This window comes from Denticeps clupeoides, chromosome 1 (genome assembly GCF_900700375.1).
Source record: "Denticeps clupeoides chromosome 1, fDenClu1.1, whole genome shotgun sequence".
NCBI classification, from domain to species: domain Eukaryota; kingdom Metazoa; phylum Chordata; class Actinopteri; order Clupeiformes; family Denticipitidae; genus Denticeps; species Denticeps clupeoides.
The window spans coordinates 18,716,775-18,740,899 of NC_041707.1; the positions used below are offsets into that span (position 1 = coordinate 18,716,775).

Sequence of the window (24,125 nt, forward strand, 5' to 3'; positions counted from 1 at the left end):
CTGTCAGAAGAATAGAAAAGAAAAAAATATGACAGCAAATAAAAACAAAATAACTTAATTAGCCTGAGGATGATAACAAAATTACATTCATTGTCTCTTGTTAGTGTGTTTCACACCCTCCATTTTTAACAGGGGTCATTGTCTGTCAAGGAGCTGCACGTGGATCACAGATAAGACACTTAATTATGGAATTTTCTGAGAAAGGTCTCCCAGTAAAAACCTAACATAAAAAGACAAACAACGTCAATTGCTGTTATGGACTTGAGTGGTTTTAGCTAGTTTTATGTATAATCGGTTATTTAATGAGGAATATTCTGGTCCCTATCCTCAGGCCATTAGAATGCTGAACAAGGACATGGGCACCACATCTCACACCTCTCAGCCCAACCATCTGAATGTTCATCTCTTCATTGCCTGCTACAGCGGTTATTGCGCAATCAATGCACTATGCACTTTAACTCACTACTGTACTTTTATAACTCAGTATTTTACCCTATTTGACTTCACTAAACATTACATCTGCTTCATACTGTTGTCAGCGCAGTATACATAGTCACCCCACACTGATGAGTCTGTCTGTGTCTCATGTTCCTTTCCTTTCTTTTACTAGCCATACTCCTCTTTTATTCAGGGTGGTAGTAGCCTAGTGGGTAACACACTCGCCTATGAACCAGAAGACCCGGGTTCGAATCCCACTTACTACCATTGTGTCCCTGAGCAAGACACTTAACCCTAAATTGCTCCAGGGAGACTGTCCCTGTAACTACTGATTGTAAGTCGCTCTGGATAAGGGTGTCTGATAAATGCTGTAAATGTAATTCAGTTTTATTTTAACAATGCGCAGCATAAACGGAGAGGTTGCAGATACATTTCCCTGCATGGTGTACTGGTATAACTACACATGCGGTAAATAAAAATCTTGAATCTTGGTTAAAAAAAAAAAAAAAAAAAAAAACATGTCTTCAACCTTAAATGTCAACATATAGGTGGCTTTTCAACTGATGTCTTGCAATTCATGTTCATCAATAAATTGTTTAAATAAACAGTTGCATCTCTGCACCTCTCCACAAGAGCACATATTCATGTGCCCATTATAAATAAATAAATGAGCAACACTGCAAGACTCCCATTCCTGCTTGAGTGATCCAACCATTTCAATTGATCATAGCTGGAGTGATTGCTGTGCTGATTGGTCTCAGCGGGGACCATCTTTTCATCAAGCAGGATCCATGACAAATGAAAACCTTCAGTGTGTGAGCGGAGCATGGATTATTCAAATTCCTTTTAAACCTATTACAGCCTGTTTTCTTCTCCTTTCCTCTATACGTTGGATGTCAAGCAATTGTAACTAAATACGTTGAAATTCAATACCGGGAGAACATAGTCGAGGCGAAACTAATCTCATGGTCTACCTTAATTTAATCTTGTTAATTTGAAAGCGTGGGTTCACGGATGTGACCCTAAAAAGAAGATCTGGGTTCATATACGTGACCTTAGAAAGAGGCGATTCTCATAAAACATGGATAAAGCAAAAAAGTAGCTTATTGCGCCCCCTTGTGAAGCAATTAGTAAATGACATAAAAATAATTCACGTCTCTCACAGAGTAACCCCACTATAATAAATATATTTTTATTTAGGTGCATTGTTACATGTAGTACACATAAACGATTTCAAAACGCTATTACGGTTTAACCCCGATGCCCTGTTTTCTGTACATAGAATTCTGTAGAATTTTAAAATGACGCACACCGACGGGCTTCTGTGTTGGGCGCATCATGATGACGTGGACACTACGTTCCCGTCGCACGGGGAAACTTGCACAAGTCGGAACGTCGTTTTGGACCGTTTCAAAATTAGCGATGGCTCCTTAGTCAGACCCTTCGACCCGATTAGCTGGTGGGTGTAAGAGGAAAAGAAAAAAAAAACATGACTGCCAACGAGGATCAAGAGGTAATGTTTTACACAGCGTGAGGTTATTTACCGAGCATGCGAGGCTAGCCGGCTAGCGTTGCTATCTGGCGTTAAGATGGAATATTGTCGCGTTAGTTAACAGCGCGGAACTCCGGCGTCTAGTCGTATGTGCCACGAGAGAAGACGCTAGGGATCAGACATTTGTTAAATGACATTCATCTTGCACGGCCGGTTAAAAGCCCAACGACGAGGTGAAGTGGATTGCTTTAATGTCAAATATTAAACTCGGTGAAGACTTTTTTTTTTTAAAGACACCTTTAGAACTGCAAGGGTTTTGTGATCTTTTTGTTAGAATAGTCAAAACGTGAAAAAGCAGAGAAAGCCTGGTTTGAAGGGTGATGTCCGTCACTCTGCCGCAGATGGAGCTGGAGGCCCTTCGCTCGATATATGAAGGGGACGATCGTTTCAAGGAGCTGAGTCCGACTTCCTTTCAGTTCCGAGTGAGTAGTTGCTGAACATGTGCGCCTTTCTTTCAAAATCAAATGCTGCTGGTTGTGCCCACGCTGTACCTAACTCTAGGATTGCTTCTGTGAGGATACACGGCATCAGTTGGGGTTTTATGCTATTCATTTAGGGCAGTGGTGGCCTAGGGGCAAGTGCCACTGAGCAAAGTACCGTCCCCACACACTGCTCCCCGCAGGTCATGACTGCTTACTGCTCACTAAGGGTGATGACAGAGGACACCTTTCATTGTCACCGGTGCTGTGCTGCAGTTTATCACAATGACAATCACTTCACTTTTGATTCTGATTTTGATCCTCAGATCGGAGACCATGAAGACTCCAAAGCGTTCCTGCTGGATGTATCATGGCCTAAAACCTATCCAGACACTGGACCTCAGATGTCTTTAGATGCCTTTTTCAACAACAGGCTGCAAGTACCTTTAACTTTACTACAACTCCTACATCTTACTACAGTTACTTAACAGACGGGGGCTTGACTGGAATTGGACTGGAGGAAATGGACTGTAGGTAGTGAAGTAATTTAACAAATATGGCACAATTCAAGCTATGTTAGTTTTTCTCACGTCTACAATATGAAGGAATTTTGCATGCAAATCTGAAGTATATAAATCCCATCCACATACATAGAACACAATGAGAAGAAATATGGTGCAACATGGAATACAACAGACCTAGGGCTGCAACTATCGAATATTTTTGGAATAGAGTATTCTGTCGATTTGGTCATCGATTAACCGAGTAATCGGATAAATCATACTTTTGCGTTTCTAATGCAACATGAAAATCCCCTTAAAATGAGCAAGCAATTGGCTATTATTCCTCACCAAAAAAAAGTTAAACCGAACTAGGGCTGCACGATTTGGGGAAAAAGACATATTGCGATTATTGAGATCAATATTGTGATATGCGAATGCGATATGATAAAGGACACTTGCTTGTATATCAATGAAAAGTCGCATACTAATAGTGAAATGTTTCATTTCAAAGTGAAACATACAAACTACTTATAACAACCTGAAATGCTTTCAAAATACAATATTCTACAAAATTAAATAAATCACAAAAAACTCTTTACTGTCAAACGACAAACCCTGGTAAGGATAAACAACTGTTTTGCTTATATTTGGCCATTATAAAATCCCGTATTAAACGTGGTTTGGAGGCTGACTTGAACACCGGGATGCATAGCTTTGCTACCTTAGCTAAGGTTAAGATTTGTAAACTGAGGTGAATTTCTTTAGGAAACCTTCAAAGTTTGAGAAAAATTAACTAAACAGCAAAGAAGAGTCTAAAGAGTTAATGCCTACGTTTAGCCAAAACGTTGTTTGGAGGCTGACTTGAACACAGGAATGCATAGCTTCGCTAGTTTAGCCTAGCTTAGATAAGGTTAAGACTTATAAAACAGGATTTTATAATGGTCAAATATATTCAAAACAATTGTCCAGCCTTACCTATGAAATGTAATCCCCGGGATCTGGTTCTCTCCAAAGACATGTATATGCTTCACGCCACAGCAGAGCGGCGTGAATATGGCGGGGACGTTGATGTACAATGCAGCGCGTCATGCGGTGTCTAACCATATGTCTCCGAATCGAAAGTCATGTGACCAAACACGTCACATCTGACTGAAGTGAGACTTCAGTCAGCTCGCAAACTTTGAGAGAATGGATCGGATATGTTGCCGATCCAATCCATGTACTAATCATTTAAATCGCAGCTTTTTGCATTAATTTAATCGCATAGACTGACATCGCAATTACGAAATAATTGATGTGCAACAAATGCTATAAACTCACCCAAAAGTAAATCTATATGCTAATGAATGTAGATTTGTCCATCTGTTGCATTTCATATTACTACCTTAAGTATGGGGAAGGCGTGTTTTGAGATGTAACCTATCAGTGTGTGTGTGTGTGTGTGTGTGTGTGTGTGCGCACGCACGCACGCGCGCTCTCTTGCTACTTATCATGCCTCGTCACTATCGACTCATAACACAAACCATCAAACCGAGGAACCATCGAGAGCATCCTGTCCAGCTGCATCACTGTGTGGTTTGGAGCCTGCAATGCGTCCTGTCAAAAAACTCTCCAACGCATAGTCAGAGCAGGTGTCCCTCTCCCCTCCCTCCAAGACATCTACAGTACACGCCTCACCAAGAAAGCCCTCTGCATAGCAGCTGATCCCACCCACCCAATGCAAACCTTCTTCAGCCTGCTGCCATCAGGGAGGAGACTGCGGAGTCTCCAGGCCAGGACCAGCAGACTGAAGGACAGCTTCACCCATCAGGCGGTCAGGAAACTCAACTCCCTCCCGGCTCTGCCCCCACTCCCCTCACTCCCCTCTTCTGCTCCACAAACTTTCTGAACTCTAAATCACACAAACTGACCATGCACCAGTCACTCTGTGCAGCTCTGGTCTGCCATCTACCTCACTTTCACTTCGTCACTTTAAACTTAAAACTCTGTTGCACTATTGGTTTTTGCACTCTCCTGATGTTGCACTCTCCACCATGTGCCCTTATTTGTACATGGTGTTTTTAAAATTGTATATTGTGCCTTTCTTTTTAAATTGTATTTATACTCTGTATTCGTTACTGTTACTGTTTTTGTATTTAATGTTATTCTTATGGGTCAGAGAGTAACGTAATTTCAATTCTCTGCATGTCCTGTACATGTGGCAGAAATGACAATAAAGTTGACTTGACTTGACTTGACTTGACTGAAATAATGTACGTTCTAAGAAGTGCTAATGTTAGTTAGCAATCATAAAAATACGATACCTTGTAGAAGCTCAGAGTAATCAAATCATTCGAGTTATTCGAATAATCGTTTCAGCCCTAAACGGAACAGCAGCAATCAGACAAATCAGCAGTAAGGGTCAAGGTTGGTGGGACTACAGTTATCATATATTTTCAGTTCATGAATTCTTGTGAAATCAAAAAGAGAAGAGACGGTGCAAATGTACTCAAGAGATTAGTGCAATAAGTAAAAACGTACTGAAGAGTTCTTTAAATGTAAACGTTCAAGGTGTACGTGTAGCTGAAGGTGACATGGGGAGCTACCTGAGAAGAAAACGTTAATCCAGTTGATCCAGGTCACATTGGAACCACGTCAGATTACTATCATGTTACCAGGTCACCAGGGTGTAGATTAACGGGGTTGGCGTGACAGTTTTGCTGTCGCTCCCACACGACAGTTGCACACTGTGAAATATTGCGTTTCCACTAAAACTTTGCGGTTTTGTGTTTTAGCTCCACAGCAACAAAGCAGTACATTGTAGACAAGTTACAGGAACAGGTGGAAGCTAACCTCGGCACAGCCATGATGTACACGCTGTTTGAATGGGCCAAAGAAAACCAGGAGACACTCATGGAGAACCACCAGCCTGTGACAAACGCGTTGGTCAGTGTCGTTTTCGCTCCCTGTTCTCTTCCCCTTGGGCAAAATATTACTTTCCTGTGGGGGGAAAATTGTGGGGTTATACTTCTATTGAATCTTGAATCTTTAATCAACGCCCGGTTTTAATAACATATGTGTATTCTTTTGGTTACAGATGCTTGCCACAAACAATGATGCAAGCCCAGCTTCCGGCATCAAGAAAAAGGAAAAGAAGGAGCAGCTGACTAAAGCACAGAAAAGGAAGCTGGTCGGAAGAACAGGTAAAGAACACACTCATAAACATTAGCATGAAGCGCCGTTAACGAAATCATTCAGACGATCCTCCTGATGTGTTTTTTTTAAACAGATAATAAAGGGGAGCTTCCCAGAGGATGGGATTGGGTTGATGTTATCAAGGTAAAACAAAAGAAACGGCGTTTTTTGCACGTCACCTCAAATCTGGCTTACATACACTGCGTGACGATGTGCTGTGTTCATGTGATCCAATGTTGCATAAATTTTCTTCTTCTCTCCCCCACGACCCCTTTCTGTGGTGCACCAGCATGTAAGTTCTTTTAAAAAAAAAAAAAATAGAGAAGTCATTATTGTAATCTAGTCTAATAAGTGTTTGCCTCATTGCTGTCTTCGTTTTATGTCTCTTCAGCTAAGCAAAACGGGAGGCAAAGAGGATTAGAAGGGCGTGTCAACAGCGGCGCACTGAATTTGAGGGGGCCAGCGATGGACACGCGGCTTGTGGAGGACGTGCGACGTGTGTACCGCCAACCTCACCCGGCCCATCTGAAGCTGCTTCTGATGCCGTTCTCCAACCCGGAAACGGTTTTCAAGACCACCCAGACTGCGGGTTACAGTGGGTCAGCGGGGTGCACAGACACACACACACACAGACACACACACTACGGTTCTATTTCATGCCATGTCAGCGATGGTGCGATTACGGTGGGCCGTGTGCATCACTTGTCCTGTACCCTTTCTGCTTTTTTTTTTTTTTTTTTTTTTTTTTTGTGTAGGATGAACCATTGTGACTCTGCGGGTGTCAGCGTAGCGTGGCCTGTACTCTCAGCGATATTTTAAATGCCACACGACTGAACCAGTCTCTGGTCACTTCAGGTGGAGGCCATTTCTGGCACCGACTCGCCTCAGTATGTCAAAAACAGCAAATAAAAAATAATCATAATATTAAAATGTGACCGGCTGGAATTTGAGTTCATGTGCTTAGGAGTCCTGAAAATGATTTTATTATTTTTTAATAATAATAAAAAAGTTATAACCTTAAAATGCTTCTTTGTGCTTATTAATGAGTGAGTGGTGTTGGTTGACCCCTTGGAGACTTTAAGAATTCGTCATGTGAGTAAGAAGGAGTAATTGTGACCCTGGTAAAACATTTCTGGCGCGAACTCGGTCAGTTTCCCGGAAATGAAAATCGATTCCTGCTTCTTGCAGACCGGAGTCGGTCTCCGTGGTAAAGAGACGTCGGCGTCGTCACGCGTGTCTGTTCCCCGGGCGGTGAGAGTGGGCGAAGGCGGAAAGCCGGTGTGTTACGCGGGGGGAGCCGAGGTAGTCATCCTCCCGTCATGTGGACTCGGTACCGGAGCAGGACCGGACGGGCGAGGGAGAAGAACGTGAGGAAAAAAAACCAAGTCTTTCTTTCCGCTGTCCGCTTTCTAAACATCTAACAACGTCGGTCGGATTACCGGAATATTTCAGGGGGAAATTATTAATAAATAAAAAAAAAAGCAACAGAAACGCGTTATATATGTTTTTATTTTTTTACCTTTATTCTGTGAGTATCAGGGTAAAGTTTCCCTCTTTCTTTTTCTTAAAAGGAGAAAAGCGACGGCTTTACCCTCCCGCCGATTCCAGATCAGTCCAAGTTCTCCACACAGGTGAACACGGGGAAATAAAGACAACTTTAACTCACTATCACACCGCCATTAATATCGCAATTCATTTGTTACAATTTGGCCATTAAGCTACTATTTGTAACCTTATTGAAGTATTTATGTAACCTGCAGTTTATTATTATTCTATCACCTTATTATTGGAATAAACTGAATTTTATTCAATTGGTATTTGTTTAATCTGGAAATGTTATAATTGTTAACGCTGGAGGTGTATTTTGTTCTCAATGTGAAATGCACAACTCCCTGTAGGACCCTAAAATCAGGAGTCAGACAGAACATGGCACCCAAAGACTTCAGCAGCTCTTCTTCTCCAGCAATCTGCAAGACCGTGGCCATCGTGTCAGAAAAGCACAGAAAAAGGTAGGCTTGTCATGAATAAACTCATGAGTATAGATTAAACAAGTGAAGAAATGAATAAGTGTAGATGAACATAAAAACTTAAAACACAAACAAACAAATGAATAAATGTAAAAAATATATTTTAATGTTTTTGAGGCAATCAAATGTAAATTTCCCACTTGTGGGACTAATGAAGGACCATCTTATCTTATTAAAAGCACATATAGTTAACTTACTTCAACAGTATTGTTTGACAGAGGTAATTAAAATATTCATATTATGTTTGAACAAAGACGCGTACGCCCCTCTGGAACTGGTATAAGTCAGAGTGGTGGTCTATCAGAAGCGTTGCTCAACCTGTCCTGCTGCTCGCTTTCATAGCGACATCTTTGAAGCCCTTCTTGCAAACGGGCTTGTCTACGTGGCTTTCCCCGTTCATCTGATATACCGTGCTCTCGCTTTTTACATTTTCTAGCAAGCTTATCGTTGGAGCTGCTTTCGCCCGCTGTCATGTTTAAAGTGTGTATCTGATAAACATTGTTCTAGTCTGCAGAACTGGAATTTAAGTATCGATACCAGTTTTTTACACAACATTACAAAAAGGTGAGGCTTATCATAAGATCCCAGAATAAATAAAAGGATGACTTTACTTATTATTTACTTTACATATTTGCTAAATTCGGCAGAAACCTGATCTTCTGCAAACTGTGTCTCATGCCAAACTGAGTGAGGAAACTGCACAGGAGATCCAGGCACGTCTGATAGTAAGTTTCAAATGCAGACATTTCTCTGAATCTTGTGGGTAGAAATCTACATTGTCATGCCATCGTACCATAAAAAGGCAGAGGAGATTGCTGACGGAATAATAAGCAATGTGTTAAATTTGTCATAGCACCATCTCCAGCTACGTTATCTGGAGGGCCATGGCCAAGGTGCCATCTCAGAGGGCAGAGAAGGCCTGACCCTAAACAAACGTGTTTCATTAAAGGTGAGGACCATGAAAGAGCCTGCATGTACAGTCACTGCCCACCTTTTTGTCAGCTGTTTCTGTGGTGTACTGAAGTGTAATTAAAAGCGTTTTATAAGATTTCAAAGGCGTTTATTGACACTTACATCAAGTTTATGCAAAGAGTCAATATTTGCAGTGTTTGCTCTTTATTTTCAAGACCTCGGCAGTTCGCCCTGGCATGCTGTCAATCAACTTCTGGGCCAAATCCTGACTGATGGCAGCCCATTCCTTCATAATCAGTGCTTGGAGTTTGTCAGAATTTGTGGCTTTTTGTTTGTCTGGAGAACTTGAGGTCAAACCTCAAGAGGCGGGTGGACAATCATTCTTCAGATGCCCCAAACAATGGGAAAGGGGCTTCAGTAGAGAAAATGAAATTCAAGGCAAATATGATCATAACACAGACAAAGTTCAGTTTATAGATGTTATATTGAAAAGTGCATCAGCCTTAATTAAAATATTCATACAGTGTACCACATTTTAATTGTTAGTACTGGCATGTTTTTAACACGGGTGAACTAGGTGACATCTTGCTGGGGACGGCATGAAAAAAAAAAAGAATTCTGTCCCAATTCAATTTAGTGACTGATGACAGATGCTAGAACATGTCTTTTGCATAAACATGTGTGCTGCCATGCTTTGGTGTTTTAGGAGCAGGGTTTGAGGACATTAAATGAGGTGGAAGAAAAAGAGCCAACACTGAGCAAATCTCCAAAATTACTTCAGAGCTTGGCAGCCCTGGAAGAAACAGACCAACTGGAGGAAGAGCAAGACAATAAGGGTGACCAGGAGGTGACATCATGGACATTGAATGGTACAAACCCCCAAAAGAGCTCATCTAAAGACTCAGTCTTGGGCCCTAATGAACCTAATTACAGCCACTTCTGTGAAGCCACTGACTCTTGTTTAAAGTGTTTTACCAAATCGGGTACAAAGGACATGACCAGCAAACAGAGACGGTTCATGGTGTACATATGTGGAGGTTACAAAGGTAAGGCCACATTATGTGATTTGGATGGACATGATATGATTTTGGCTTCTTAATGTGATATGTGAACAAATACATAAATACTAGGGTAATTGAGGTTATGTACATTCATTTGATGAGGTCCCTGCATTATAAAGTGTAAAGGTCTTTTTTTCTATGGAATATTTTGAACTCACACACGCATTCAGCTCTAACTCTCAGATGCAGATACTATTCTTGGACAGACTATGAAGAAATGGTATAAAAGGAGGGTTCGCTTGTGGTTCTTATTGCATCTACGTCACATTTTATTGCCGTACACAGTTTGCCAGTGGTGGGTTGTTCTGGATTTACACATGACTGTCACAAATGTTTAGTGAATGCATTCAGCATGTGTAGAGACTATGAAGAAATGGTATAAAAGGAGGGGACGTGTTGTTCGCTTGTGGTTTTGAGCATGTTGGCAGTCCTGAGTTCATGACTGGAAGGGTTTTAATTGGGTACAATTGATTTAATGTTGCCTGCTGTAAGCCCTTTTGTTTATAACAAATTAGGTGATTTTCTACATCACTTCATATTTATTCCTTTGGTCTCCCCGTAAAGTTGTTGAAATATCACATACACAGTACAGGCCAAAAGTTTGGACACCTTGTCAATGTGTTTTCTTTATTTTCATGATTTTAAGTACATAACTCCACATGTGTTCATTCATAGTTTTGACGCCTTCAGTGAGTATCTACCAATGTAAATGGTCATGAAAATAAAGAAAACACATTGAATGAGAAGGTGTGTCCAAACTTGTATTGTATTTGTTCTCACGCCTTGATGAATTTCAATGCCTTGGCATCTTTAGGATTCCATGTCTTTCTTCCAGTTAGCAATTATTTAATAAAATGTTATTGAATTATAAAGGGGAGCTGTCTGTGGTACCGTTTCCTGTAAGGCATTCATTTTCTCTGTTACATGTAGGAAAACACCCATAATATACACTCTTCATGCCAAGCACCACATTTTGCATGAATGGATTTTTAGGCTTAGGCTAATGTACCGTGTGTGTGTGTGTGTTTCCTTCCAGATTCTGTAGTTGAGAGGCAAGCATTGATGGAAAATGTTTACCCTCGCCTCTACCTGCACTGCAAGCAGCGAGGTTGCGATTTTAAAATGGTGGATTTGCGCCTGGGTGTCGGAGACCCTCTGTGCCAGAAACATGATACAGTAGAGCTGCATATGGACATGCTGCGACAGTGCCAGGAGACAGAGGGCCCAGATTTGTTTGTGAGTCAGCTTTGTTGCGCACTTGTCATTTTTAATGACTCTTAAACTAGTGATATTTAGGAACCAGTACATTTTAAATGTACTTTTATGACATTTATCCAGAGTGACTCAGTCCTGGTTTACTAGGACCCCAAATATGAATACAATTATATTGTAGTACATTTATTGCATCTACGGTGGTGGGTTGTTGCCGGTGGTGGGTTGTTGCTGACGTACTGGGTTGCATCTGGATTTACACACAACAAATGTTTAGTGAATGCATTCAGCATGTAGCGATAGGGTAGATGCCTCTAATGTAGTGCCCAGTGAACGGTCCAACATTTGAACTGGCTGTTATGAACTATTTTGCAGTTGTTTCTTGGTCAGAAGCATGAGCTGCTCACTCTGCCGTTCAGCATTTCCCAGCATGCCTTTGAGTCCATCTTGAGTGTAATGAAGAGGGACCAAAAAAATCTCTCCAAGAGACAGACCACGGATGAGGTGGCTGCGTCTGACTCTCAGTCCAGGGTTGCCACGGCCAGCGGTGACGGCAGCTTTGCCCTGAACTCCAGTCTGGGTGGGAGAGACACAGCCGAAAGCTTGGCAGTTTTAAGCGAGGGGTCAGTGTCCCAGAATTCTCTGTCAGACACAGAGGAGGTGCGTCTTACCAGAAGCTGGATGGATTATGACCGGGACCTGACTCTGCTGCAAATGTGGTATAAACTGGACGAGAACAGCGTTCCTGCAGAGTACCAACTGCTGCCTGTGAGGTGGGTATTTGAAATTACAATATAGATCCATATCTCTGGGAAAACCACAGGTATGATCAAGTGATTGAAAATGACGCAATTACTGTGCTTTGTGGTAGTAGGTTTGTTGTTCTAGACCTACTAGAATGTGTCTAGTAACTCCTAACAACTAGAGTTAGACCTGTGCACAATAGATGTGTGTTGTGCAAGGGTTTATTTATTCCCCATGACAACTGCATTAGTTGTGCAATTGTCAGAAATGTTTGAGAAACATTCCAGTGTTGGCAGGCTGCTAAAGCCAGTTGGCTACTTCTGCACCCTTGTGTAAAAAAGTCTCTCATTGTTTTCAGTTAAATGAGCAGAAGACAAACTGGTCACCAAAAGGCATGAAGTCAAAGATGACTTCTCAGGTTCATCGTTAAGAAATGTGGGGATTTAAAAGTTGTATCATTTCTTTGATTCCTCAAACACCAGCAGCAAACATTTAGCAGAGATGGCAAACTGTTATTTACCACATAAACGGGTGATAGTAGCCTAGTGGGTAACGCACTTGCCTATGAAATGTAAAGATCACACCATCTGTGGAAGTTACCAAAAACTGGAAGTTAAAAAGAGGATGCATTTTACAACAAGGTTTTACTGCGCTCCACAGGGGCAGTGGTGGCCTAGCGGTTAAGGAAGCGGCCCCGTAATCAGAAGGTTGCCGGTTCGAATCCCGATCCGCCAAGGTGCCACTGAGGTGCCACTGAGGGTGATGGGTTAAATGCAGAGGACAAATTTCACTGTGTGCACCGTGTGCTGTGCTGCTGTGTATCACATGTGACATTCACTTCACTTTATCACAAATCAAACATCAGTGAAAATCTGTGGCTAGATCTCAAAATACAAGCACAATGATTTTGTAGAAACAGCCTTTTGCAATAGTGAATGGGTTTAAATTTAAAGTACTGAAAGCAATTATAAATTATGGAAATAACTTTTAAATGTATACCTCTTAGTGATCAGTTCATTGTATGCTAACTTACCTTTTTATTATTGGCTGTTTCATTTGTGAACCAAATTTTGTTCTGGAGTTGCAAAAAAAAAACTTTTTTGCTGTACAGCATACATCATCCTGACTTCTTGAGTAAAGATGGAGAGCGCAGGCAGCAGGCCAGAAGGGAGTGGCGATCGTCCAGTTTACAGCTTTGGGGGGTACTGTATCGCAGTGGACTCAAAGCCCTGGGGGAAGAAGCTACATTTCAGCTACTCAGGACAGGTATTTAAGTTGATGCTGCTAAGTTGCTGGGATTGACACCTACTACACCTACCACAATTTGAACTGCCCCAGTGCTGGAGCGGGAACTGGAGGAGGGCCTTTCAGCAATGAGTCCCCCAGAGGACTTCTGCCACTGCTACAAGAGGATCATCCCCGACTTGCAGTTCAACCTGCGCAGTGAACACACCCCCCAATTCATTGATCTGCTGAAGGGCAGGCCAGAGATCAACCAAAAGGTCCACAGTAGCCACCAGCGTTTCATCCACAACCTACACAAGAAGGTCCTTACAGACAGAGAATATAGAAAAATGGTTATGACTGTTGTTGTATAATCAGCCATCACTAATGACAAGCAGAATTCTGTGTCATTAATCACAGTTGCGGCACACAAACATTTATGAGAATAACGTGGGCTGGGGCAGGAAGGGTTTCAGCCCCAAACACAACAGATCCCACTTGTTCTACATTGAACGCCTCTGTTCCCACTTCACCCGCACAGTCACGACCGCATTAAATAGGTACACTTTTTCCTTGTTGAAATTATCATTACTATATAATGAATGTTCTTCATGATTTAACGTCCAGATTGTAAATGTGTTCTAGGAGCATAGAGGTGCACATAGCAAAAGAATCCATTGATGTGAAGAGGCAAAGGGCTGTTGGAAGAGGCATGCTTGAAGAGATCACCCGCCACATCCAACATGGGCAGAAACTGTGAGTTTAACTAAACATTGACCTATTACATTACCAAAGTCAAACTTTGTCATCTCACCATAAAGAAGTACACAGAGAGATTGCGAAGCTTTGGAGATTCACAGTGTGCATAAGCCATATACATAACCACCATGAGAATGTTTTGCCCTGCAGCCAGAAGAAACATGTTTTCAGACAGGATGTCCTGACAGAGGTGCGGAGGGCAATTGTGGAGACACCAGAGACCCCAGTGCTTTTGCTCGGGGAGGTAGGCTGGGGTAAAAGCACCACTCTTGCTCTAGTGGCTCATCTTGTACCAACGTGGATCCAAGGGTGAGTCCCTAAACATATTAAATGTACGCTAGTTATTATTTCATATATATACGTTGTGTTTATGTATGATTTGTAATCTCAGTGCTTGGATTTGTAATCTCAGTAATGTTCAGGTGCTGTTATGCTTCATTGGACTAACTGCAGAGAGCAGAAATGTACGGCTGGTGCTCCAGAGTCTGTGTATGCAGCTGGCCCAGATTTATTGCAGACACACAGAGATTTCCGAGGTGATTTCATTATACACACATACTAAATGAGATAGTTATTATAGGAAGAGGGCTTGTACTGAATCTGGGCTTTCTCTGCAGTCTCTGTCTGAATTGTCAAGTGAGTTGTATGCCCTGCTCGGTCTGGTCAGAGAGGAGCAACCTGTTGTCATTGTCCTCGACGGACTGGACGAACTGTCTGAGGAGCACAATGCTGACCTCTCCTGGCTCCACAACCCCCTCCCACCGCACGTCTGTCTCATTCTGTCTGCTTCCTGCCTGTCAGCTTGTGCAGTTGACCTACAGGTACAGAAATAAAATGGCACTGAAAAGAGATGGAATAGAGTTCTGATTATCAGGAAAGTGTGTATTAAAAGCATGTAAGCCACATATATATATATGTGTGTGTGTGTGTGTGTATATATATATATATGTTGATTTTCTTAATTTCTCCAATCGTCATCGAGATTAGAGTTGACTATAGCCTAACTATGATGAAAAATTTATTAGTTATAGTTAGTTGTAATAATTTGTGAATGTGTATAACTGTAAATTCCTCTCTAATTACAGAAAAGAACAAAGCCCCATGTAGTATCCTTACCTCCTCTCACACCTGAGGAGGTCTCCCAGGCTCTGCTCCACAGGTTGGCAGTCGAGAGTCACAGGCTTCAGCCCCAGCAGTGGGACATTCTCTACCAGGCCTGCATGTCCTGCCCATCACCTCTCTACTTGGAGGCGGCCTACTCTGAGACCAGGGACTGGCGCTCTTTCACCCCGCAGGCAAGCCTCACCCTGCCTGTGGAGCTGCCCAAACTCTACCAGACTGTTCTGTCCAGGCTTGAGCGTGAACACGGGGAGCAGCTGGTCCGGCGGGTCGCCTCGCTCATCTCCCTCGGACGTTTTGGTGTCACGGACGACGAGTTACTTGAGCTGGTGCTGCGGGACACGCGAGTCCTGCGTGAGGTGGAGTCACAGTGCCACTTGACTTCCGCCTCCTTTGATCGCCCTCCCAAACTGCCGAGTGTGTTGTGGGCACGTCTGCGGAGAGATCTCACCTGCCATGTGATGGAGGTGGAGAGTGACGGCACCTGGGTGCAGCGCTGGACTCACGCTGCGTTTGGTGCGGTTGTGGTTCAGCGTTACCTCCAGACAGACGACTCAAAGGTCTTAATCCATGCAGACTTTGCAGACTACTACAGAGGAAACTTAAACACGCGGCAAAGCGATGTGTTCCAGCCATTAGCTTGGGTCCTGGATGAGGACCAGGAGAATGGCACGAAGAGTTATGTGTTTAACCTGCGTAAGCTCCATGGGCTTCCCTACCATCTGATTCACTCAGGCCAGATACTGCCCCTGCTGACTGAATGTATATTCAACTACGAGTTCCTCCTGCACAAGGCCTGGGGGCTCTCAATTGTGCATGTGGAGGAAGACCTGAAAGCTGCTGTCATACCTGATAAGTAGGAGCACAAGTTTATCATATATTTGCAGTATTGGTTGTCCGTTTTCTCCTCAGTAATAATAAAAATAAATTAATAAAATTACTAAAATGATAAATACTCAAAAAAAAAACATTTTTGTTTGAATGTAGCATTATGGCATTAAATGCCTGTCCAGTCTCGCATGCTGAAGCCAGCTATTTCTCCCATTTTCTCTCCATACCTAACAGAGAGCTCTTGGATGTTGTAGTGTTATCTCAGGCCCTGTTCCTTTCCCAGCACCACCTCATGCAGGACCCCTGCCAAATTGCCTCTCAACTCGCTGGGCGCCTAACCCACATCGCTGCTGAGGACAAACCAGTTGCTCCAGGTATTCAGAACAAAAAAATTATAAAACTACTGGCTAGGTCGCAATGTCTGAATTTCTGAGTTTTTGTCTTTGTGCAGGTGATCCTCGCATATACTCCTACCTTCATACCCTGCTGACTCAGTGCCAAAGGTCCTCTCTCCCCACCCTGATACCCTCCTTCAGCTGCCTGCTGCCTCCAGGAGAGCTGCAGTACAGCCTGATTGCAGGTGAGGATGATTGTGTAGAAGAGATGACATGCTGTCTCGCAAAGTGTCTGATTTAAATGGTTATATGTGATTTCATTCCAGGTCACATGGCCTCGGTTACTGCCCTGGCTGAGGGCAGAGGTCACGTGGTGGTCACATGTTTCAATGATGGCACGCTTATGCTGTGGGATGTCGAGATGAACTGTGCAGTACGGACGCTAGCACAAGGTGCAAGGACTTCTGCAGCCGACTCAGTCATCCTCTGTCTGGACGACAGCCTGGTGGTCCTCATTTCCGGTCACTGCCTCCAGGTCCGAGAGATGGCTTCTGGGAGGCTTGTCTACAGTGAGAGTGACTCTTTGGATGTGCCCATGGTCACATCCACGTCTGATGGGCAACTGCTGGTTGCTTTCTATGATGGCAGTCAGGTGATGAAGGTGAGGTGCTTTGACTAAATTCACAATTAAAACTATTATTAGTGCTTTTCATGTTTTGCCTGTCACATTCTGTCTCTCTCTCCTTCATAGGTATTTGACCTGACAGCTTCCTGTAAGCTCCTTTATTGTACAAACATCACCCTGGAATGTGACCCCATCCACAAAGACCAGTCTATCTTACTGTCCCGCAACTCTATCAAAGATTATGTGCTGTTTGCACACAGGTCCAAAGACACAAAAACACATTTTGGTCTTCTCATAATACATGTAATGTATTTGTGGTGCCATTAATATTATCCAGACTATTCCAGAGTGTGAGTGTAGGGAATCCAGACTGTTTATGTATCTGTGTGTGTCTGGTGTGGTGTGTATATGCATATCTATGGAACGTCACTAGACATTGAAACCAGATATTCTAAAATAGTTTCATTTATATTACATGTGAACAATGGTTACAATAGTACAGTAACACATCTTATATTTTAGGTTACACTGGTGTACAGCAGACACAAGCAGGAAACTGATAATGAAAAGCATAACATGATCTTTAGACCTTATTATGACACAAATGCAGAGAGAATGACTGTCAATAAAGACTAGATCACAGGAAGAAAGTCCAATTTAGTCCAGCTGTTTGGCAATAAGATCATATAGAACTTGCAAGTTAATTTGTTTAAAATTGCTACATAATTAGTGTAACAGTATTAATTTGATAGCATCAGCATCGCCACATTCAAATTGAATGTATTTTGAAAGCTCAACTCATATATATGTACTGACAACAGTGATCATTACTTTTTGGTAATCATGATCCAGAGTCAGCAAGGCCACAGTTTCTGATGTAAGATGATTAATTATTACAGTAACACTATCACGGACATGATCAAGCTCTAAGTAATATCACATATACAACATTCAATGAACTGTAATAACCCAGGTCAGACTTACAGTCTGGGAAAAAAACAACAACACACACATCTTCAATTATTCATCCTAGACATCATCTCAGATAGCAGTGTGTGGTCCTCTGCAATGGACATGAACACTTTTTCACACCCAGGCAGATGTCAAGAAGATTGATTGCTTCCTCTGGCAACAAAACAAGGATAAAGCTATCTATCTATCCATCTATCATCTATATGCAGTTTACAGACACATTGATTCAATAGAAGGAAACGGCCGCTAGTGACAGTGAGCACAGTAAAATACTGCCAGTAAGTTAAAGGGTTTGTATGTGAGACATGCTAATTGGGTCACTGAGAGTATTGGGTAACATGTCTGGAGATTATGACTTATTCTCAGTGGTTGGCCGTAATTTAAAACCAGTGTGTTGGCTTGTCTTTCAATCATGTAAGGTCAAACACTGGATAAATAAATTCTACACAATAATAATGTAGTATTTGCTATACCTTAGAGGTATTCTACTAGTGCTGTAACACTTATTCATTTACTTTGTTATACATGTATGGTGACGTGGGTCTTCCACCTGACTGCTACATGCATGATGTTGCTTAGCAACTGCTGAATCACACATGGAACTGAATTTCTGTACATATGTACAGTACAATATTCTGTATACAACATACACAATGTTAATCATGTACTGATCAACAATGTATAATAGTGCAGAAGCACTAATGTATTGGCCCCATTAATTCCTACTCAGTCTGTGGTCCTGGAGTCTATCTTCAGTCTTCTTCTCTCTCCCCCTATTTCTCTGTATACAAAGGACTGGGAGAGAGGCTTCTGTATTCAGTGCCAGGAAGGGAACAGTACTTGCTGTTCTCAAAACCCAGAGTCTGTCTGCATCTGTGGAGGCTGTGGAAATCACCTCTCAGTACTTGCTGCTGTTCTGCAGGTACCCACCATTCACAATTAATACAACAAAATGGTCAGATTAGAATGTGACTGAAGCTGTAATTAGTGGATTGGTGAATTACAACAATACATCAATAAGAACTGTTTAGAAACAATGTTTTGTTTGTCCTCAGGTACCCTTATAAGAGACAAAGTGAAATCATCCACATTGAGCTGTACAGTTCCAGCACTTTCCAATATCAACGCTCCATCCTGGGCTGTGGTCAGGACTGCATATTCCAGGTGACCGTAACCAGAAATGGATCCCATGCTGTGGCCTTTTGTCCCTCCCCTCGTAGTCATACCACTGACATCATCTCCTGGAATCTGGAGACTGAGGACCACAAACACCTCGCCCGCTTTCCTGGTCTCATCACTCAGGGTAGGCTGATTCTCTGGCCACTGAAGGCCATAATGATAGTTAAGGCCACAATTTGTAGTTATGGTGTGTATTATATAAAACCAAGTAACTGAGAGTGGGGTCCAATCTCCAAGGAGTCTGTTTCGACCTGAGGTTCTGTGTGGGGTTCTGTCATGGAGAGCGGTTCCTGAGGAGGTGGAATCTTGCCTCCAGGATCAATGACACCACCCTCACCTACAACGTCCACAAAGTCCAGAGTGATGGAATCAGGGAGATCATCCCAATGGACAGATTCCCCAGGTACCAAAAAAAAAAAAAAAGACCACTGACAAAAGTGTTTTGTCACTGCTTATATGTTATATGAATTCTCTTATGCTATAAAACACTTGAATCTACAAGGTTTTTATTACTGAAATGTTACAATGTTTATTTCAGAAAACCTAATCATATTTTTGGTGTTCGCAAACATGGCCCTTGCACTAAATCACATTTGTGTATAATACACCCAAATTAATTTTCACATCTATTATGATTCATTTGCCTATATTCAGTTCTAATGCATACCACGTTTCTGATTTAGCAAACACTAACATTTTTTGTCATCAGCCACTTAGTTTCAGATTCTAGAAAAAGTCAATGTTGCATTCAGTGCCCCCTTAGACTGTAAAAATGCTAACTTTTCCCTTTTTGGATAAAACAACTCTGAGTAATGGTATTAAGTAGTTAAGAATTTAAGCAGTTAAGCAGTTAAGGGGCAGTGGTGGCCTAGCGGTTAAGGAAGTGGGCCTGTAATTAGGTTGCCGGTGCGAATCCCGATCCGCCAAGGTGCCATTGAGCAAAGCACCATCCCCACACACTGCTCCCGGGCACCTGTCATGGCTGCCCACTGCTCACTAAGCAGAGTTAAATGCAGAGGACACCTTTCACTGTGTGTACCATGTGCTGTGCTGCTGGATAGTGAAGGAATGAGAGTGTTATCTCTTATTCGTGCTGCTTTGTTGGTGGTAGATATGTGGTATGCAGGAGCCTGCGGCCAGGGACTGTTCGGGTGTGGAACGTGGCTCGGCCTCACCTGGCTGGCCGACCGGTCAGAGTGGAGCACGGCCTGTTCTCCTGTGGAGATGTGGTGTTAGCACGCAACCTGAAGCTTTATATTCTGACGGACCGTGGGATGGCCACTTTCACGGACACCCCTACACCAGTCTACCAGGTTTAATGAAGTTTTATTTCATGAATTGATATAAATGTGCATATAAAAATACAACTTTGTAATTCAGAATGATTCAAATGATGTATACATTTTTAGATCATTTAGATCCGTTTTTATTTTCCAAAAGACATTGCTGGTCTATGACCTGGTGAAAAGGAGCTACATGAAAAAACAGACAGGACTCTTTATTGTGCCCTGTCCCCAAGACGACTACACCATGCTCGGAGGTCAGATATTACTGGGCCTCTCTGAAACGAGGTGAGACCCTTAACACACAATGTTGTCTCAATGACTACTGAAATGTGAATGTAGAAAGAAAAGGATGACCAGATGTGAACAGGTAAAATGAGAAAATGGCTGCTTCCTTAACCCCTAGGCTGCCACTGGCCCAGTAATACTTTACTTGGACAGGCGATACTTTAGGAAACATTTATTGCTCGTCTAATTGCCACCAAAAGAGATAATTATAAATATGATTCAAAATATTCTCAAGTTTTATTGTGATGTTTCTGCACTACTTCTTGTACTGCCTTCAATATGGGTTTTTCTTTGGTAACTTAATGCCTTCAGGGACCATATAATATTGTGGGACCTGGACTCTGGCTACATCAAAGGTCGTATAAAGCCGAGTCACAAGGAGTCGCTGTTGTCCACTACACCAGTCAATAAACAGGATTTTGAGTTGACCTCTTCAGAAGAGACAACAGGTACCGGCTATACACATGAGATACATGAGCATCAGATTTAAATGCCTTTATCATACCACTGCGTTGAGTTTAGATTTAGTGTTTGAAGAGGCTTGATGATCTCTGCTGTTGTGTGTGGCAGCTCTGATTATGCCCTGGGACAGACGCAGAGAGACATACGCTGCGAAGAGGAGGAGACTGGAAAGGGAGGCGAGGAGGGAGAAAGAGGAGCAGCTGCGACTGGATGGAGAGAAATATAACTCTGTGGACCAATATCTACTCAGCGGAGACCAACAGGTGCCTTAGACTATGCAGAGAAGTCCACTGCCGAAACTCTCTCACATTGTTCTGGCTTGCTTTGAAGCAGTGTCACCAATAGTTCCTCAAACAGGCCTCTACCCCCTCCTTGTTCCCTTCAGGTGGTTGTCTGCTCCTACTTTGCCCATCACCTGAACGTGTTCTCTATAAGCTCTCAGGAGCACCTACATACACTGGAAGACCGTTCCTCACAATTAAGCCTAAGAATAGCGGCCCTCACACGCACAGGGAGCCACCTCATCCTCACGAACTACAGTGAGACCCAGCGCACCTCCTACCTCACACTCTGGGACCTGAAGAAAGGCGTGGTGGGTGGTGCAGCAGACGGCTATGTGTCAGTTAAACACACTGGTGGACCATTTTTGGTTTCAGGCCCAAATCTCCACAAAGGTTTTCAGTTTTGTCTTCATGTCTGTGAGAGAAACTGTCCATGTTACTTAATAGAAGAAAAGTACAGAGTACTGAATGAGTGTCTTTGCACTGGATTTGTGACGATCCTCAATTGCTTTCATTAGATAAAAAAGCGACTGAAAAACGAGCCGGGAATCTCTTGTGTTGCCATGACAAATGACGCTGACAGGGTGGCATTTGGCATTACTGGAATAAACAAGTAAGCATACTTCTTGATACACAATACAAAACAGTTTACATAATTAAAACCAATGCTGTTCAAGAATTGACAGAGGCACATAATCCATTCTGATTATATCAATATGCAAATTAATGAAATGTTAGAGGCAACTAATGACAGTTTCATAAAAACATCTGAGCTTTACTTCAGCAACAGTGCAACTTGAATTATGTACACAATGTAAAGTGAGTGATGAAGGCTTTAACCTGTGGTGGCCCTAGTGGGTAAGGAGGTGGACTCATAACTGAAAGTTTGGGTGGTGGGTTAATGGCAGAGGATATTTTTTTGTATGCGCTGTGTTGTGCTATGCTGTGCATCACAATGTAAAAAGCCCGCTCTTCAGCCCAAAAACGGATGCTAAACCTACAGTGAAAGGTGGACATCAGAGACGTTAGCTGGACATACACAGCATAAAAGAACTTACAAGAATCAACAGTTTCTAATATATTAACAAAAATATGTAAAACACCAAAATACCACTCTCCCCCCCGGCACCTCAGGCCATTTGCTGTGCTTTTGGCCACCTCGCAATAGTCCTTGTCCGTGAGGAGGAGGCCATAAAAAGTAGCGGGTCTTAATTAACACATGATAAGTCATGGACCTGGAATTACAATGACAAAAAATTAGCTAAAATCTTTCTCATTGTCTTGATAAAACTACTGAAAACTACATCAGCATGTTAAATACGAACAGCTCAATGTCCACTGACTTGCTCCTATGTGAAGGAGCCAAAACACAGGCATAAATCTCTCGCTTTAACAGAAATTAACTGCTGGCATTTTTGGCTTATTAAATTAATAGTCTGTCCTGGTGTACATGGCAAAACGTAAGTGTCACAAATGCACCAAAACACTAGTGGATTTGGACTTTAATGACCTTGGCACTAAAACCAACCAAATCTAGCTGCAGTCTCTTGCAAATCAGCAGCATGTGAGGTTAGTGAGACACAACTTTAAACATTAATGTGATATTTTGGTGGAAACAACATGGTGTAAATGTTTGAGCGTTCTAACAAGAAAAAACATGTAGTCATTTTATATTTGCTGATTTAAAAGAATGATTTAACAGCTTATTCTGTATTTCCGATTATGTACAGACTCAAGGTATGGGACCCATTCCGGAAGAAACACAAGATGATCTCAGGATACAGAAATCTTAAAATTGGGGATGTTGCCCAGCTCTTCCTTATTGAAGAAGGAGCTAAGGCTGTTCTGCTGGCAGGTGAGAAGGATATTTTTTTGGAGGCAACGCTACGCTGACAGTGCATGGTTATACAAAATATAACACGAGTCACGTTGTACCATAGTTACCTTCTTAGACTTAATGTATAAGGTTTGGTTTAATCCTTTAGCCTAGATGATGTGCATAACACAAGTCTTCTCACACAGGTGAGTTGAGCGTGTGGGACCTGGACGTGGGGACCGTCCTGTCCACCTTCACGCCAGACTCAACCATTCAGTGCATCTCTCGCCTCGATGAGAATTGCAGCATCGTCCTCCTGGGCTTTGCAGACCAATCTACACTCATCTCTATGAGGCTCAGCAATGAAGAGACTAAGTCTACCATGTCCACCCAGGAAGACTTGTTTGGGGAGTCCAGCAGTAGTGAGGAGGAAGATAAATAATAATAATATTGCACCTGTCCACTTCACTTGTGCAAAACAACTCTACTAATTCAAATTCACGTGAACTCATGATGAACTGTAAATTGCTGTACAGGGTGGTAGTAGCCTGGTGGGTAACACACTCGCCTATGAACCAGAAGCCCTTATTACACCTCGCACTGCACCTCGTATACTCCGAGCCTCCAGTACTTCTCGCCTGGTCCCTCCATTGCTAAAGGTAAAAGGAAGACATTCATCTTCTCCGTCTTGACCCCTCGTGGTGGAATGAACTTCCCCTCGAGGTCAGAACAGCTCAGTCACTGAGTATTTTCAAACGACAGCTCAAGACCTTCCTCTTTAAAGAATATTTAGATTAACTTGTAACTTTCTTATTGTTGAACTTGTGTACAGAATCTACAACAGAGTGAATAAAAGTGTATTCATAGTTGGGTGTCCTAGTGAACCTGAACTGATCTCTTCATCGATGG

The 24,125-nt window shown here is 42.4% G+C and overlaps 2 protein-coding genes across 3 annotated transcripts; both read left to right on the forward strand.

The window, feature by feature from the left end:
- The first annotated feature begins 1,789 nt into the window (after nt 1-1,789).
- Nucleotides 1,790-7,109, forward strand: rwdd (RWD domain containing 4). The gene is made up of 8 exons (XM_028986737.1): nt 1,790-1,951; nt 2,332-2,412; nt 2,736-2,845; nt 5,687-5,837; nt 5,989-6,094; nt 6,181-6,230; nt 6,376-6,378; nt 6,478-7,109. Exons 1-8 carry the CDS (start codon nt 1,928-1,930, stop codon nt 6,505-6,507), a joined length of 555 nt encoding a protein of 184 aa, XP_028842570.1. The 5' UTR covers nt 1,790-1,927; the 3' UTR covers nt 6,508-7,109.
- Nucleotides 7,110-7,259: 150 nt separating this feature from the next.
- On the forward strand, nt 7,260-23,868 carry LOC114801979 (uncharacterized). 2 transcript variants are annotated; one of them, XM_029000542.1, is made up of 32 exons: nt 7,260-7,453; nt 7,658-7,717; nt 7,985-8,095; nt 8,621-8,677; nt 8,761-8,838; nt 8,967-9,062; nt 9,732-10,071; nt 11,123-11,322; nt 11,674-12,071; nt 13,154-13,308; nt 13,381-13,589; nt 13,687-13,826; nt 13,912-14,022; nt 14,176-14,334; nt 14,438-14,561; nt 14,643-14,846; nt 15,111-16,000; nt 16,210-16,349; nt 16,427-16,555; nt 16,637-16,971; nt 17,062-17,195; nt 18,701-18,829; nt 18,963-19,210; nt 19,324-19,489; nt 20,198-20,399; nt 20,527-20,657; nt 20,970-21,106; nt 21,228-21,382; nt 21,505-21,711; nt 21,919-22,013; nt 23,131-23,255; nt 23,423-23,868. In XM_029000542.1, the coding sequence occupies exons 1-32, from the start codon at nt 7,406-7,408 to the stop codon at nt 23,656-23,658; spliced, it is 5,949 nt and encodes a 1,982-aa protein (XP_028856375.1). In that variant the 5' UTR covers nt 7,260-7,405; the 3' UTR covers nt 23,659-23,868. The 2 variants fall into 2 exon arrangements, with proteins under 2 accessions (XP_028856375.1, XP_028856386.1); XM_029000553.1 differs by lacking the exon at nt 8,621-8,677.
- Nucleotides 23,869-24,125: the final 257 nt, after the last annotated feature.

Bases quoted from the DNA above. Each gene is read 5' to 3' on its own strand.
- rwdd (XM_028986737.1), top strand. From the start codon at position 1,928: ATGACTGCCAACGAGGATCAAGAG. The intron at 1,952-2,331 runs GTAATGTTTTAC...ACTCTGCCGCAG, and splicing joins CTGCCAACGAGGATCAAGAG to ATGGAGCTGGAGGCCCTTCG. The intron at 5,838-5,988 runs GTCAGTGTCGTT...TTTTGGTTACAG, and splicing joins AGCCTGTGACAAACGCGTTG to ATGCTTGCCACAAACAATGA.
- LOC114801979 (XM_029000542.1), top strand. From the start codon at position 7,406: ATGTGGACTCGGTACCGGAGCAGGACCGGACGGGCGAGGGAGAAGAAC. The intron at 19,490-20,197 runs GTACCAAAAAAA...TGTTGGTGGTAG, and splicing joins CCAATGGACAGATTCCCCAG to ATATGTGGTATGCAGGAGCC. The intron at 21,712-21,918 runs GTGGGTGGTGCA...TGCTTTCATTAG, and splicing joins GGGACCTGAAGAAAGGCGTG to ATAAAAAAGCGACTGAAAAA.